Source organism: Bombus terrestris, chromosome 10 (assembly GCF_910591885.1).
Source record: "Bombus terrestris chromosome 10, iyBomTerr1.2, whole genome shotgun sequence".
Lineage (NCBI taxonomy): Eukaryota > Metazoa > Arthropoda > Insecta > Hymenoptera > Apidae > Bombus > Bombus terrestris.
In genome coordinates, this window is record NC_063278.1 from 2,532,435 (window position 1) to 2,548,055 (window position 15,621).

Here is a 15,621-nt window from a genome sequence, read left to right on the forward strand (position 1 = left end):
ATGCCCACACTAGGAACGTACGACGGTCGTCGTTGTTGGCCGTCGATGCGCCGACGGTCGTCGTTGGTCGTGGTCGGTCGGCGTGGTCGCGTACCGATCGTCGCGATCGGTGTCGCCGATTCTGCCGTTTCTGTTCTGTCGTTCACGAACGGACGTAGGTATACGTACTTACGTCCATCCGTGGTCGAACGTGCACGGCCGAGAAGGAACGACGACGTCGACGACACGCGGCACTCGCGGCACGCGTGTGCGGAGGAAACAATTGAACCTCGTCCTTCTCTCTCTTTCTCTCGCGCTGTTGGCCGTGCTAGTTCGCGTCGCCTCTTCCTTTCCGTCTCTCTTTCTCTTTCTCCGCTCGTACCCGCGGCTCGTCTCTTCCTCTCCGGCCTGCCAGCGAAGCTTAATAAGCACAGCTACCTACATTCCATTTCCGGTGCGCTGACGTCACTTGACAATCCGGCTACGGACAGCTCGTCGAGCCACGTACGAGCCTCGTCCATCCTTTAGGTATACCCACACCTCTCGCGACCGACGTTTCACCGGCTACGATTTCCTCTCGTGGCCTCCGATCGACGCCCAACGCGTTTCATTCCTCTCCGTCTCTTTTCCCCTCCGCGATCCTCCGTCTTCCTCCTACAGCGAGGACGCGACTCGACTCGTCGTCGATTCGATCGCGTCTCGCGCGTTTTTCCGAACCGTTTCGAATCCGTTTGGACCTCGCGTTCCGATTTTCGACGCGAACGTGGATTTCGCGTGGTTCTCGCGTTCGTCTCCGCCATCCGACAGTCGCCACAACCAGGTTTCGACACGCGGGGACAGCCTCTCGTTTCGCCTCTCCGACTTTCCGACAGTTTTTCTCACGACGCGTGTCACGATATTGCGTAGTGGCTAGAACAGCAGGGACGGAGGGAAAGAGAGAAAGAGAGAGGCAGAGAAGCGATCGCGCGTCGAAGCAAAGCAAGCAGGTAGGCCTTGAACAACTCCGGACCCACGCGCATAGCTCGCTAGGAGTGTTGGCTCGTATATAGAGGCATTCTCGGTTGGCGCTGCCGGGCAAAAGACAGATAAATAACTCAGGTATGGCATTGGCTAAGTAAACGAGCCTACGCGCGCATTCGCGAAACGTACACCTGTACGACTCGCGCGTACAGCTTCGTTCTCCGTGCGCACGAGTACACGTTTAGCCACACGTAAACGCGCTTCTCTTCGCCTCTCCTTACCTCGTTTGCCCCTTGTCTTTCGCCTTTCTTCGTCGCACCTCCGCGGTGCTCGCTTTCTCTCCCTCGTGTTCGTTGCTCGCGAGCGGCAAACACGCGCGTAGGCGTGACTCGCGAGAGTGCCTCGCTGATTCTACGGACGACGCCGTTTTTATACGCGTCGAAACAGCGGCCCCGTGGTCCGTGTGCGCCAGCGTACACGCGCGCGGGCGGCTACGCGAGAGCCGATCGAGGCCGTAGGACAGCGGCGATCGAAAACCGCTCGAACGGCGCTCGTTTAGGTAGCGGATGATCGCGACGGGACCTGCCAACGCTCGTCGCAGTCTCGGCGTCGAACGACCTGCTCGGTTCTCCGGCAAAATTTCGATTCGTTTCGTCGCCGACCAACGATAGAGGGAAGCTCGCAACAGATTTCACTGCTACGATATTCTGTTGGTTTTCCAGCCGTTCGGCATGGTGGGATCGCGTCGAATTCACGCGAGTACGCGTAAAATAGGAGCGAACCGGCGTGGCGGTCGGTCGGCTGGCCGCACGCCTTCTTACTCACTTATGAAGTTAATTGAGGGCAAACGTCCACCACCGATCTACTGACTAAGCCAAAAACATATGCAACCGCGAAGCCGCGCGACGCGCGACGCCCGCGTAATTGCTCGCTCGACCCGCTCGCGCGACCAACCGATCGCGTCGAAACTTTTTCACGGGAAACCCGACGATCGGTGCCCTCTGACACTCTGGCACCGTTACTACGTTACGTTACGGCCGCCTATGACGCGTGGGGTGCTACGTTGCGCTTTCAAGGCCAGTTTCTTTCCTTCGTTTTTCTTTCCTTCGTTCTTCTTCCCTCTCGTTCGATAGGTGCCGTTTTTGTTCGCGTGCATTCGCAAAGATTTATCGCTCAGCCGATCTTTGACGCTTTAATTCTCGCCGTCGACCAATCAGTTTCCGGAGGAGCTCTCTCTCTCTCTCAGTTCTCTGCGCAGCTCTTCTGCTCTCCGACGATTATTTTTCCGCCAACCGTAGAAAATATCGAGTCGAATTTCCCCCGCTTGTTGGCGCTTCCACTTTGTCTAGCGGCTCTACGGATAGCCGAATAAACCGTACCATACCGATTGCATGAATTTTGTTAATGACGTGACAAGTTACAAGTATTGAATTTAATTATGGTAATGCGCCGCCGGTGATCTATTTGCATTGCTAAATAACGAAAACACAGGTGTCACGGAAATATCCCATCCCAGGATAGGATACTTGTGCCAATGGGAAAGAAATTCGACCGATCTTCGTTCCTCCTCTTCGTTCTTCGCCACGATTCACGAATCCACGTCTAGGTTTGGGCTTGCCCGACGAACGATCCAACCGCCACGACTCTTTGCCTAACTGGATGGATGTTTAAGAACGAGGCGAAACGCTTCGCTGGAAATACCGTATTCGTCGATTCCCTGGCAACGTTGTTATTCGCGCGTTTATTATTCATTCGATTATATCAGCCGTTAGCCGCGTTAAGCTTGCCCGATATGGCAATCTTATTACGCCCTCGTTCATCCTTTTCGCGAATCGACCATCGATACGACGCGTTTCTCGAACTTTTACAGTTTTTAAGTTTCTCGTCGACCGTGTCGTTTGCTCGCAGGGTCTGGCTGTCGGCGACAAGAACGCGAACGCTTAATTCCATTATACGTCACACGGATCGGCGTTGACCGGAATTCGTGCCGTCACGCTTTCAGTTGGTACGCGCGGCTCGATCGGTGACTTTTTTCCACGGGTCCACGGCCCTTTTCCGCTTACGTGACGCAACGTGCTCGTGCTACGTGCATTTCCACTCTGTCGTCGAGGCGATCGTTTCGTGCGTGTGCCGCTTTGTGCCCGGCAAACAGAGCCAAGCCGACCCTCGAGACCGATATTAACCATCGGATTACGGCGTTTCGTGCGAAAGCTTCCTGCCCGACCCAGCACCCTCCCCTGGCGTTTTATCGCGCGTCACGCTCTTTTTCTTTTTCTTTTTTTTTCTTTTTTCTTTTTTTTTTTTTTTTTGACGCAATCGGCTTCGAAGGTCCAGCCGCGCACGACCCGACGGCGAGGTTTCGAGGTGTTTTCCGAACAGACGGACAGAGTGCTCGTCGACGGTAATTGGATCGACGAGTATATTTATCGGTGGCGTTGCCGTGCGCCAGCAACATTTGCAGACGATCGAATCTACGGTGCAGTCGCCGACGAGTAATTTGATCGAGCTTTCGGGCAGAAGAGAAATTTGCAGCTGTACCGGGTCGACTCTCGATCGGAAACGAGCGGATCCCGGATGGATTTATAATGGCGCGACGCGCGGAAGATCGGGGAAGGACGCCGGTATGCGAAAAGTTTAAAAGGACGAAAGGCTGGTCTAGTCTGGAGGGATGGAGGGAGGGAGAAGTCGGGCGAGCGCGTGTCTGGTCCGCATGGAACGCGTGTCTCGTGCCGTTGGCACATTCCGCATGACCGCGGGAGGCCGATAAAACGTATGCAGATTAAAACATTTTATTTGAATGATAATATAACACTTGTTGATGCAAGCGCGTTGGCCTAGGTTAGCATAATAAACATTATGTAGATCTGTACGGACGCGGCGAGCTATCCGTTCCGGCTACGTCCCGCCGTTATACAAACGCCTGTTAACTCTCCTCTATGGCAGAGGCGTGCGCGCCGCGTTCCAGTGTTGTTTCTCCGCGTACCAACGTCCCCCCTTCCAGTGGCTCGTTCTTCTCCGTCCGCACCCCTCCCCACTCCTGCCTGCCCCTTACCGCATCCACGAGACGTTCATTCATTAAAACCGGGAGACCGCGTGCATTCTCAATTTTATCGATGCCCCGATCGAGCCGACGCGCGCTCTTTTCGTACTTTCGCCTCGCCGCATCCTCCGTTTCTTCCTTCTTCGTTTCCCATTGATGGACCGCCGTCGAACGCGGTTCCTCGCGCTGCCATCAGCCCCTCGCTGTATCCACTTCGTCGTTCGCCGTCACTTCGTTCGACTCTGTGGCTCGTCCTCGCGTCCGTCGCTCGGCGACCGGATTCCGCGAACCAACCTCGCCTGTCCGTAGGTGTCGAGGGAAAATGTCAAGGAGAAGGTGTCGACTCAGCGATAGGAAGCGATACGAATCGATACCGGACGATAGAAATCGCGAGTTTGTTCCTCGATCGAATCTACGTCTCGTATGCCGCGTATCGTTTCGCCAGCTTCTCGCCATTCACACGATTCGTCGCTCGTAAAATCCAGTTGCTCGATATACGTACGCGTCGATCGCGCTTTAACCTTCCGCAAATCTGGCAGGTCGAATCACTCCGGTCGCTATTTCGCGGCGGTCATCCGCTTCGACGATCTTCCTCGTCGCGTCGTTTCGCGGAAGCGCGTCCTTCGATACGGGTCCATCGTCGACGAACTCGTTGGAGCAAACGCGGAAGGAAATTCTATCGCGCGAGCAAAGGTCGAGGAGAAACCGAGGGTGCTCGAGGGTTCTCGCTAACGAGAAATCGGAAACCGCGAGCGGTCGCCGCGCCAGTTAATCGGAATTCGATTCGATCGAACGGACTACTAACCGGTTCGTTTAAAGAGTCCTCCCGTTGTCGCGTGATTCCGGCCGACCGACCAACTCTGCGAGCCGAGAGACAAGAACGCGGTCGACACGATTTTCGTCGCGAAGCTCGTTCCAGGCTTATCCGGTGGAAGACGAAATGGGTCGAATGGTTGCGGCGCGAACTTTAGCTGGCAGACTCGTACAGTCGGTCCGTCCGGCACCGAGTGACCGCGATAATAGGACCTATGACACGCACGTACGCGCACACACGCGGTCGCCCAAGTTAAGTGGCCGGCACTCGCTGAAAATAATGTTCAATTCCGACGTAACAGCACCTATGACCCTGACTCTTCTCGGTTTACCTTGAGCGCTCATTCGGAAATCCCGAGGAACGGTCGATCGTCGAGTAGGCGGTGAGTCGACGGTACCACACGACGTTTCGTCGAATTCCATCGCATCCGTGTCGCTCGTCTAATCGTCGTGTTTCCGCGATTCGCGATCATCGTGCCGTCTCTTCGAGAACGCGATCCACCGAGCTAGCCAGTTGTCAGCCGAAATAGCAACGGTCGATTCATAGACGCGACCGTGACGTTCCTGACCCTCGAAGGGCAGAAATGGGAGAGAGAGAGAGAGAGAGAGAGAGTAGAATCTCTCGGGCCACTTTCAGCCCGCGTTGCGCCGCAATCGGATGTAAATGCGATGCAAATTTGGGGAAGCGGGGGACGAAGAGTCGGAAGCGCGGAGCGGCGCTATCGAGCTAGCGAATGTATCGGGTGGCGCGATAAACTAGAGCGCCGTGAAGCGGAGCGAAGCCGGTTCGATACCGGCCCGAAGGGATTGCGGAGCACGAATTCCGGCCACGGGCCCGCTGACAAATTTAACGACCGTTCTCCCCGTCGGTCGAACCACGCCACGCCGACGAAATATTTACCTGCGGGAAACTCCAGCTCGATAGCCTGCATTTAGTGTACCGACACGCTCGATGCGACGATACGCTCTCTCTTCCCGCCGCCGCGTTACGTATTCAGAGGACGTCGATTCTGGCCCCGTCGGGATCCTATCCATGTCGCGCGTCCCCTCTTTAATTGCTCGATCGAGCAACGGTTTCCCGAGCGTTTCACCGATTACCGCCTTTCCCGATATTCGAACCGATGCTCCACGCCTTCCCAACCAGACCTCCTCGCGCTTTCTTCGTCGCAGTAGCGATCGATCCGCTCGGCGATCGCCGTAGCTACCGGGTTCGTGACCGAGAACTCGAGCCGATGGCGTTCGGACCAACGCCAAACCCGAATTAGATCGTTATCGGGGGACGATTATCGTTCCTCGGCCGTGGAATTCGCGAGGAAAAAGCGACCGCACACTCCAGTACCGGTGATCGTGGAAATCGCCGTCGAAAAACCGGTACGACCGTTTCTACCCTATCGTTCGTCGAACGTAATTCGGCGGCTGGAACCGCTCTAGAGACCGTTTCGTCCCGGTCTTGTCACCGATGGAAAGTTGTCCGAAAATCGAGTTACGTTGACTGGAATCGGCGTTCGATGGCGGAGAACGTGCCGTGCGATTTGCGTGTCTCCGTGGCGTCGGTTCGATTTAGGCTGGTCGATTCGAGACGCGGATCAGCCTTCCCTTTCGATCAGCCGCGTGGGATTTTCATCCAGGCGGTGTACGATCGTAGACGAATCTCGTTTTTTCCACTTCCTTTCTCGAGCTCTCGTAGCTCTCGTCGTATTTGGTAAACGCGACACACGGAAGCGTGCCAAGCAGATGGGAAGGAGCTCGCAAAAAGTCCTTCCTGAAATCCAATTCCAGGCTCGGCCACTGGGACGGTTGGTCGACGAGATCTTGTCCGAAGGGTGAGCGCCTCGAAGAACGGGAAAAAGATGGGGCGGGGATGAGAAGAGAAGGGAAGCTAGGCGCGTAGAGACAGAAGAGAGGCGAGGGCAGGGTGTGACTCGGTAAGAGCAACACGGACTGGGGGCGAAAAAAAGAAACGCGTGGAATTAGCGGTCGGACGCGTGCAATGCGGACGGGTCCGCATTGTTGTCCGGTCGTATTAGCGGTGGCTACGGTAGGCGAGAAAAGAGACGCGATGTTTGCAGGAAGGCGGAACAGGGAGAGAAACGAGAGCAAGAGATTCCAGAGCGCAGCGTCTCCGCTGCTGGTTTTTCGCTTTTGTTCGCAGCTCGTGTTACACCTCTCGAAAAAGAGGCGCTGTATTCGCGGGATTTTCGCGTTTTCCGTTCGCTTTCCTGTCCGTCCAGTCATCGCGTCCTCGTTATTACGACCATGTTTGTCGCATGAACGTTCCGTCGAGTTCGCGCTCCCGCTTTTTTCACTCTTCTTTTTTCGCATCGAGCTTTATTGCGTCACACGTTTTTTTCCGCTGAACGTCTTTGTTCGAGTTATTGGAAGTTTGCCTTGAACTTTACCATCGGTGCGCAGCGAGAACATGCATCGTTACACGCTATCCGCGACTTAGGTATTGTAGAATTAACCGTTTCATACACACACACACACAGAGCGTTAATCGCGCGTTTAAATTTCCGTGTCTGTCGCGATTATAAAATTTGTCACGTCGATGCTTTCTCGATTTTTGATACGAACGGGGCTGAGACTGTTCTCGGTGCCTGGTAGATCGCGCAGCCATCGTCGAGGATAGTCCGCGTCGAGTAAAAGTTTCGTCCGGACAATGCGATATCTCGAAAACTTTGCAGAGAGACACGAGCATCGGCGGAACGATGTTAAAAGCGACGACAATTTATTCCACGGCTCGCATCGGTGATAAATACGAGGCGACATTGTTGCGTCGAATCGGAAGACCGGTGGCGCGACATGTGTCCAGTGACGCATTCCTTTCTCCGTTTTATGGACCGAGCATAAATTCCGCGGGAGCGGCGCATCCGTGGGCACGATTTCAATCTCGGGCCCTTTCATAAAAGAACTCGCGCGCGCCCGTAAGCGAGCAATAATTCTCCCTATTCTACACGGTGTTCATTAATTACGGATGGTACGCGCGTTGCGAAAAGAGAAAGAGGAATTATGGATCCGCGTTTATCCGTGCATCGGCCAGCCATGCTCCAAAGCGAGAGATACGCCAGTTGGCAGTATTTTTTTCGCGGTGTCGCGCGATAAGCCTTAGCAGCCGCGCGATTATTTATTATTCTCGAAATTGCTTCGGCTACCTGGCGAGCGAAACGCGAAGCGGCGCGGAGCGACGCGTAGGAGGCTGCGACGGTCGCGGACGACATTGCGAACGCGACTCCGAGCGTTTCCGAACGGGAGGACGCGTGCACGTTCACGTTCGTCGACGCGGTCGTTTCCAGCAAGCGACAGTCGAGGGTTTCGTGTGCGATCTGCGAAACGGGAGCGAGGCCACGCGCAGCGGGAGACCGGACTCGCGACGGCCAAGCCGACAGGAGCTGGATGGAAAACTCGCAACAAAAACGTTAATGCCCGGCAGGAAACAGTTTATAATCCGTAGAAGTTAAGACGAAACGACAATGGGCCGCGCGAAGCGTAATAAGGGGCGCTTACAGGATTACGCGCAGCCAACGGCCAGGTAAACGCATTTCCCGCGCGTCGCCTCGTTCAGGCGGCATCTTTTACGGGACGACGACGAAGCGGAGCGTCGCTGCAGCCAACGTAATCGCGGTAACGGCGACGTACGCGTTTTCGATGAACGGGCAAAAACGAAAGTACGGAGAAAAGCTCGAACGACGACGTACGACGAGATTCGAGCTGGCAGCGGGTGCAGAGAGAGAGACGAAGGATTCGTATAAAGCGGGATATCAATTCCGATCGATCAATGGGGCTTCTCCGGACGATTAGCAGGCGAACGGCGTTTAGCCGTTAAATACGACGTTTCAGACCGTAATAGCGGCAATTATCGTGTTAGTAGCTATATTCCGAAGGCATCTGTCGCTTCGTACCTTTCGCCGTGTAATTACGTCTCGTTAAGATCTCGGGAATGTAATCCGGCTGGCGGACGAAACTGGAAAACCAGCGCACACGCTAGCCAACCCAACTATCCGATCTCGATACGCGTCCTTCTTTTTCTTTGCTGTTTGCTCTCTCTCTGTCTCTCTCTCTCTCTCTCTCTTTCTCCCCTCCCCTACCATCGTTCCCCTCGTTGCCTTCTTCTCCGTTTCTCTGGCCCTCTTCCGCCATCGATTAACGATCGAGTCCGTTTCTATCCGAAACGGGAAATCTGCTTTTCGCGCTTTGGTCGACCTTGGTCGTGAAAGGCGCAAAGTCGAGGACCGAGGCTCGAGAACCCTTCGTGGCGAAGATCGAATAGGAAAGGTTGATAGGGCGCGGTCGAGACGCGGGACGAGAGAAGGAACGAGGCTTCGTGGCGCGTTTAGAAACGGCACGTGAACTTTCACGCACGAGTCTCGGCTGTCTGTGCCGGTGACGAAGCCCACGGACGAGAGTAGGAAGAAGTCGGGTCCAGAATGCCGAAGGTGAGCTCCGAGGGATACGTAATCCTTCGAGCATGTTCGTTGGGCACGATCCTTTTCGGATCTCGGTCGTATCGAAGCGCGGTACGTGCCACCGGTCCGTGGAACGTATACCACGCCGAACGATCTCGCCGTTTATCCTGTTCTCGGGCTCTTCCTCGACGACGGCGAACCGTCGACGATCGCGGAGCACGCGTTAAACGTCGCGATTTCACCTCGATGCCGTTTCCACACGGCGAACTGGATACGCGCCAGTTATCGATTCGCGGGCCGTGATCAACGCCGTAAAGTCGGCGAAGTTATTAAGACACCGTGATAAACGTCGACGCGAACGAGAGGCGAATGGAATGGTTGGCCGGGTCGGGATCCGCGTGCGCTGTACGCGTTTCTCCGCTAACGGGAAGCGATAACGCGCGGTCGCTTGTCGCGAAACGGAGCGTCGCTGTAAAGCGATACGCGTAACGACCGTTCTCGAGACCGGGCATCGGCAAAGTTTTACAGCGACGTCGCGCTCGCGATTATCGTAAAACCGAACGTATACGATTTCCGCTGCGTTTACGCTGGAAAGAACGATGCGCGGTGTAGGATTTCCGAGAGAAAGAGAGAGAGAGAGAGAGAGAGAGAGAGAGAGTCGCGGGATGCGAGAAACCGACAATGGAAGGTGACAATGGGAGCGAACGGTCGCATCGAAACCAGGGACTCCACGTGCGTGCCACGCTACACACCTTTCCGTGATGGAATTTAATGGTGACTGATCGACGAGGTGGATCGATGTTGGAAGGGTCGTGGGTCAACGCGAAACCCGGTGGCCGCGTAGTCTTTGTCGTCGCGTCGACAATCACCGGTTCGTACCGGTCTCTCGAGTAAGACGAATCAAGAGCGAGAAAAAGTGAAAGAGAAAGAGAGAGAGAGAGGGAGGGAGAGAGAGAGAGAGAGACAGGGCAGGTGTCCTTAGGTGGTTCGCGCGGTGACTCGTCATAGGCGTGACCCAACAACGCTGGCTGCTACGACGACGACGACGACGACAACGACGACGACGACGACGTTCCATCCTGATCGCGTCATCGTCGTCCACGACGCTCGACTTTTTCTCCTCGCGTAGATAATATCTCGCGACGTTGTTACCGCATGCCGTTCGATACAGGACGGCGGAGCGTAGAGAGACCTTCGATTGGAAGCGGAGTCCGTTGGCGACCACGTGCGGGTGACTCGCTTCTGGCCTCTCTCGACCGATTCTCCGCGACGAAATCTCTAGTTCGATGTGTGGATCGCGCGCCCGTACAAGAATCGACCCGTGTATTTACGCAGTTTCGCGGCCGAGAATTTTTCGAGAAGAGATCGGACACAGAGAGAAGGAAGGTTCTCCTAGAGAGTAGAGACGTGTTCTCTCGCGAGAGCGACAGAGAAGCTAGAGACCAGGTAGTAGAGTGGATAGTAGGCAGCCTGGACTGACCAGCGGGTGCTCCGGATCCGACTGGACCGGTTTTGCTTGAATTCCCTAGGAGTTCTAGCCTTCGGGACTCGCGAGAGTGCTCGGAGGATTCTCACTGGCCACTGGTCCGCGCTGGTTGTTGTTGCTGCCGTTGCTGCTGCTGGTCACCGGTCGCTACTGCGACGCGCAAGACCGGACGAGGACCACTCTTTGGCCAGTTCTGCTCTCTCGCTCGGCTTTTTTCTCCCGCGCGATCGCTCTTTCCTCCGTCTTCGTTTCTTTGGCCGTTTCCCGGGCTGGCTGTTACCCCAGCGGGGAGGAAGTTTCGCGCCGTATCGGCGGACTCGTTCCTCGGTGCTACCTACTACGTTTCAGCGTATCATTTATCATCGGACGAGAACGCGCCTGGTCGCGATCGTTCTCTGCCTCTTTCGTTGCTCGCTCTCCACCGGCCGGTTGCCTCTCCGATGACTCGATACTAGGCCCGTGAACCAGCTTCGCGACACCGATACGACCGTCGCGTACCCACTATCCGCCGATCCGTTCTCGGAAAAAGCCAAGCGGCCGAAAGACAGGCCGAGTGGACGAGTCGATGCACCGTTCGTTCCTTGTCCGGCGATCGCGACAACGAGACGCGACGCGACACGACGCCACCGCGGATACACGACTCTCGGATTCTGCGCGATCCAAGATATCGCCGGTCCGTTGCCTACCGCCGCTGGATACCGCATCTACTGCAACTTTAATTATAGCAGTACCCGCGTAATTTGTCTTGTTATCGATTGGAGATTTCGCGACCAGACGGCCCCCTGCTTGCACGTCTGCACGCCGAGCTCGGCTGCGTTGCTTTATCGCGTTTACTTTCCGTCGCGGAATCCCTCGCCGCGCCTCTTCTTCCTTTTCTCGTACCTCGTTTCTCTGGCTCTGCCGCGCTCGCACGCACCACCGCCACCGTTCTAGTTTCTAGCTGGCTATTATGTTTCCCTCCGGAAGGGAATCGCGCCGGTTTTTAGCTCGGCCTCGGCCTCTTTCAGGCCGCATTGGAATCCAGTTTTCGAATCGAGTTCATCCTCCTTGAACGGTCCAGGATGACCGTTGCCAGCAGAGCAGAAGTCGCTAGACACGCCACCGGCCATCCTAACCGTCGCTTTGCATCGCGTCGCCACGGTTTTGTCTCTAACGGCAGCTCGCACGCACGCACGCACGTACGCACGCACGCACTCGCTCACGCACGCGGACGAGGATTACGTTCGCCCGGAGGGTTGACGAATTCGCTCGTCGATTAACGTCGTCCAACCGGCGACACTCGTTGACTCGAACGAGTCGAGCCGCCTGCTCCGATCGCTCTGGGCTGTAAGAGAGAAGATTTTTCATCTTCTCGTGGTAGAGACGCTGCTGATTCTTTTATTTACGACGGGTTCTTCGTCGCGGCCATTTAAATTAATAACGTCGCGTTTCCCTCGACCGCCAAGATTAATAGCTCCCGTGGCCCGTAACGGAAATACGAGCGAATTGCGGTGAGCTGATTTCCCGAGTCGGTAAAGACCGGAGAACGAGTCCTTGTTTACGCTCCGGGCAGATAACGCGCGAAAATTCTCAACGACACTGTGAAATATGCTTTCGGCTCGCTTTTATTTGCGTCTTCTGTTCGTTCGTTCGTTCGTTCGTCGTTTACGTTCGCGTTCCGTTGGTTTGTCCGTTTGCGTAACGTCCTCGAGATTGTTTGAACGCGATCGAAAGTTCCGGAATATTATTATGAAAATGAGCTGGCAGTTACGCTCTCGAACGTCTTTCTCGCGCAGCACGGATGCAGATTAATGCAGGCGAGCGTTCATTATCGGGTCGGCCACTTAGCGTCGCTAATGTCCTAATAATTCCGATCGTGGCTATTATCCAACCACGGGAAACCTAACGTGTAATCGATCGGATTACGTTAATTGCACGTCGGTTGTGTCGCGACGGTGGGAGGGCCGTCACCGAATGGTTGCAGCGGCTGCTTCGGGGAAAACTGGTAATCGAGGCAAGACGGATTAGAGCAGCTGACTCTTTCCGTAATTTCGCGGCGGAGCGGCGCTCGGTGCTTACTCGTTACCGTTCGACAGCACGATAGAAATCATCAGTCACGGCAAGAAACGTCGTTAGCGCGGTATTAAACGCGGCCTCTTATCGCGCCACGTATCTCCACAGAAATACAATCGCGTACGACCCTGAGATCCCCTCGGATGCGAATAAATCGAAGGAAAAAATGCGCGCAACTGATTCGTTAATCCGTATCGCGTCATCGAGAAGACACGGCGCGAGTTGGTCCGTGGTTGGTTGGTTGGAAATTTTTGTGGCCGAGGTTCTCCGGATCCGGGAATTCCATCGAGGCCCAACTATGTAACGAGTGAACACGCATAATGATATTAATCAAGGCGGCGCGTTCGGCTTCCTTAAAATTGCCGGCAGGCTCAATTTCTCACTTAAAATCTAATTAGAGCTCGGCGGAGTTCTCGGGCTGCCGTGGGCCAGTCCAGAGAGAGAGAGAGAGAGAGAGAGGGAGAGAGAGAGAGAGAGATGGTCGGCAGGATGGGCATGCCGAAGGGTGACCGGTCGGGAAAGGGGTGGGCTGCGTTCGAGCGGGAAGAGGGGGGTGGGGGGATCACGAGCCACGAAAGTGGCCCCGCGACTTCAACCTCGCCAAGCCACACAACACCGACAGCCCACGGAGCCCAAGCTAAGGCACCACTTTACCAAATTGCAGTTTCCTGCCTCGTGGATCGTCGTCGATCGTCGATCGTCCCGTGGATCCCTCCTGTGGACCGAGTATCATCGCGGTCGTCCTCCGGGATTCGATTTTCGACGGTCCTCGCGGCACTTGGAACGCGCGGAACGAGCGGTCCGCCGATTGCTCGCGATCCAGACCCTCGGACCGCCTTCATTCTCTTCGGATTCGAGGTAAGACAGCTGTTTCTCTTATTCTATGCGCAGTTCGGTTGCCATCGGCTTTTAGAGAAAGACCGTATTGCAGAAAAAGGAAGCGGGATCGTGGACGCGAGGAAGGTCGAACACGGGGGATGCGGATAGAAGCGAGCGGGATTTATGACTGGAAGGCGAAGGGTAATCGGCAGTCGCGGGATCGTGGATCAACTCGTTGCGATTCGTTAATTATTACCATCGAGTCGACTAGAACGAGTTCGTGTATAGCGGACCCGGTACAGGGATGGGGGTGGGTGGACGCGGAGAGGACAGGTCGGCCGCGAGGGGGGCCGCGATGCAGAGGAGCAAAAAAGACGGTCGATCGTTAGCAAGGTACAAATTTCGCCATTTGCCGCAATAAACCTTCGAACCCGCTTGTAACTTCTTCTTATGGGAGGCATGAGTAATCGCCTTGTTAGCCCTTATGGCCTATAGCGCTCATACGCTCGCTCCCTTGTCCATGGGAGGGACAACAGCAACGGCAACAACAACAACAACAACGACAACAACAACATCGGCATCAGCATCGGCATCAACATCAACAACAACGATGGCAACGGCAACAACGGCCGACATGCACGCACAACGATTGTAAAAAAACGAACAGACGGGGGGAGAAACTGCGACGTACCGCTGAGAGAGAAAGCAAGACGAGAGGAAACGATAGGGGTATGAAACGCGAAACACACGCGATATATATACCCCATCGACACCGGAGACTGTGTAACGAGCGACGCAAAGGATCCGCCGATCCTCAGGTAGTAGAGAAATCGAGAAGGAGCGAACCGGAGAATCAGGGGAGACCGGAGGAAGCAAGTCCAAGGCATTTGCGTTGTAACCGAGAAACGAGCAAAAAACTAACGCGCGCCAACCACGCGGACAGCAACCGGGAAAGAGAGAAAGAGAGAGAGGGAGAGAGAGAGAGAGAGAGAATAGAGAAACAGAGGTGGCAGGGGTGGTAGCGAACCGAGGAATCCTTTCGTATTTTCGCGTTTCTTTCCTCCTCTCGCTCGTTCTGCGCCAAATTTAATTACCTCGCGCGCCACTCGACTCTCTACCACTTAATTAGCGACCTATAAATTAAAATATTCTCTCGACGCCGGAGAAATTCTCGCGAGCTACGAAAAGCAACGACGGCAGTAAGTAAGAATCGATCTCGTCGAATCGTAGCAAAGATCCTTTTACCGAGCGTCGATCGTGTTTTATCCGCGCGAATCGTTCTCGTCTTCTCGTCGGATGTCTCGTCATCGACGTACGTCGGTAGCTCGCGAAATTTCGATTGGACGGAGGAAAACGCGCGACACCGATGCTCGAATTGGCCGACGTTCTTCTTCTTCGTCGAACGTCTCCCACACCCGGGACCTCCGACGCGAAGATACGCGGCGGAGGCGCGGATACGTGGACACGCGTGTGCGTATCCTTGCCTCCAAGTCGCGTGGCCCCATATCTTCAGAAGTAGCCAGGGGGGGTCCGGCGAAGGACAGCGAACGGGGACTAACACTGTTTTATCGTGTAGCCAATTAATAACGTTTCCCTGGCCTCCTCCTCCGTCCCTTTCCTCCTCGCCTGCTTTCGCTGGGAAGAAGAGATCTCTGCTTAAAGATACCCGGGGACCGTTCGGGACCCCCGGAAGGCGATCTCAGACTCGTAACTGGCCGACTCCGTGCCCCGCACACGTTTATCCTTTACTTACTATTCGCGTATCGTCTACCTGGAAGCCCCGTATCCTTGGACGCGAACGACCACGGCCAAATTTCGGAAAAATGTTTGCGGATGATGACATTAAGAGGATTTTGCTTGTGATGTTGCAGCTTACAGATTTGTCTCGTAGCGTGCTGCTGCAAGCGATCGTTCCAGAGTCCTGTCGCAGCCAGGCGCATCGTGTCAGTGTGGAAATGCATAATTATATAGAATTACGGTATAAGTTGTGTTAAATCAATGTTAATCGCTGTAGCGAAGTGGGGTATTACAATAAATACATTATTTTATGTAAAATGTCTTTTGTTCGT

The 15,621-nt window shown here is 55.0% G+C and overlaps 1 protein-coding gene across 1 annotated transcript; it reads left to right on the plus strand.

The window, feature by feature from the left end:
* The first annotated feature begins 3,524 nt into the window (after nt 1-3,524).
* Nucleotides 3,525-15,607, plus strand: LOC100645335. The gene is made up of 4 exons (XM_048409446.1): nt 3,525-3,560; nt 3,802-6,717; nt 13,398-13,591; nt 15,424-15,607. The coding sequence occupies exons 1-2, from the start codon at nt 3,525-3,527 to the stop codon at nt 4,948-4,950; spliced, it is 1,185 nt and encodes a 394-aa protein (XP_048265403.1). The 3' UTR covers nt 4,951-6,717; nt 13,398-13,591; nt 15,424-15,607.
* Nucleotides 15,608-15,621: the final 14 nt, after the last annotated feature.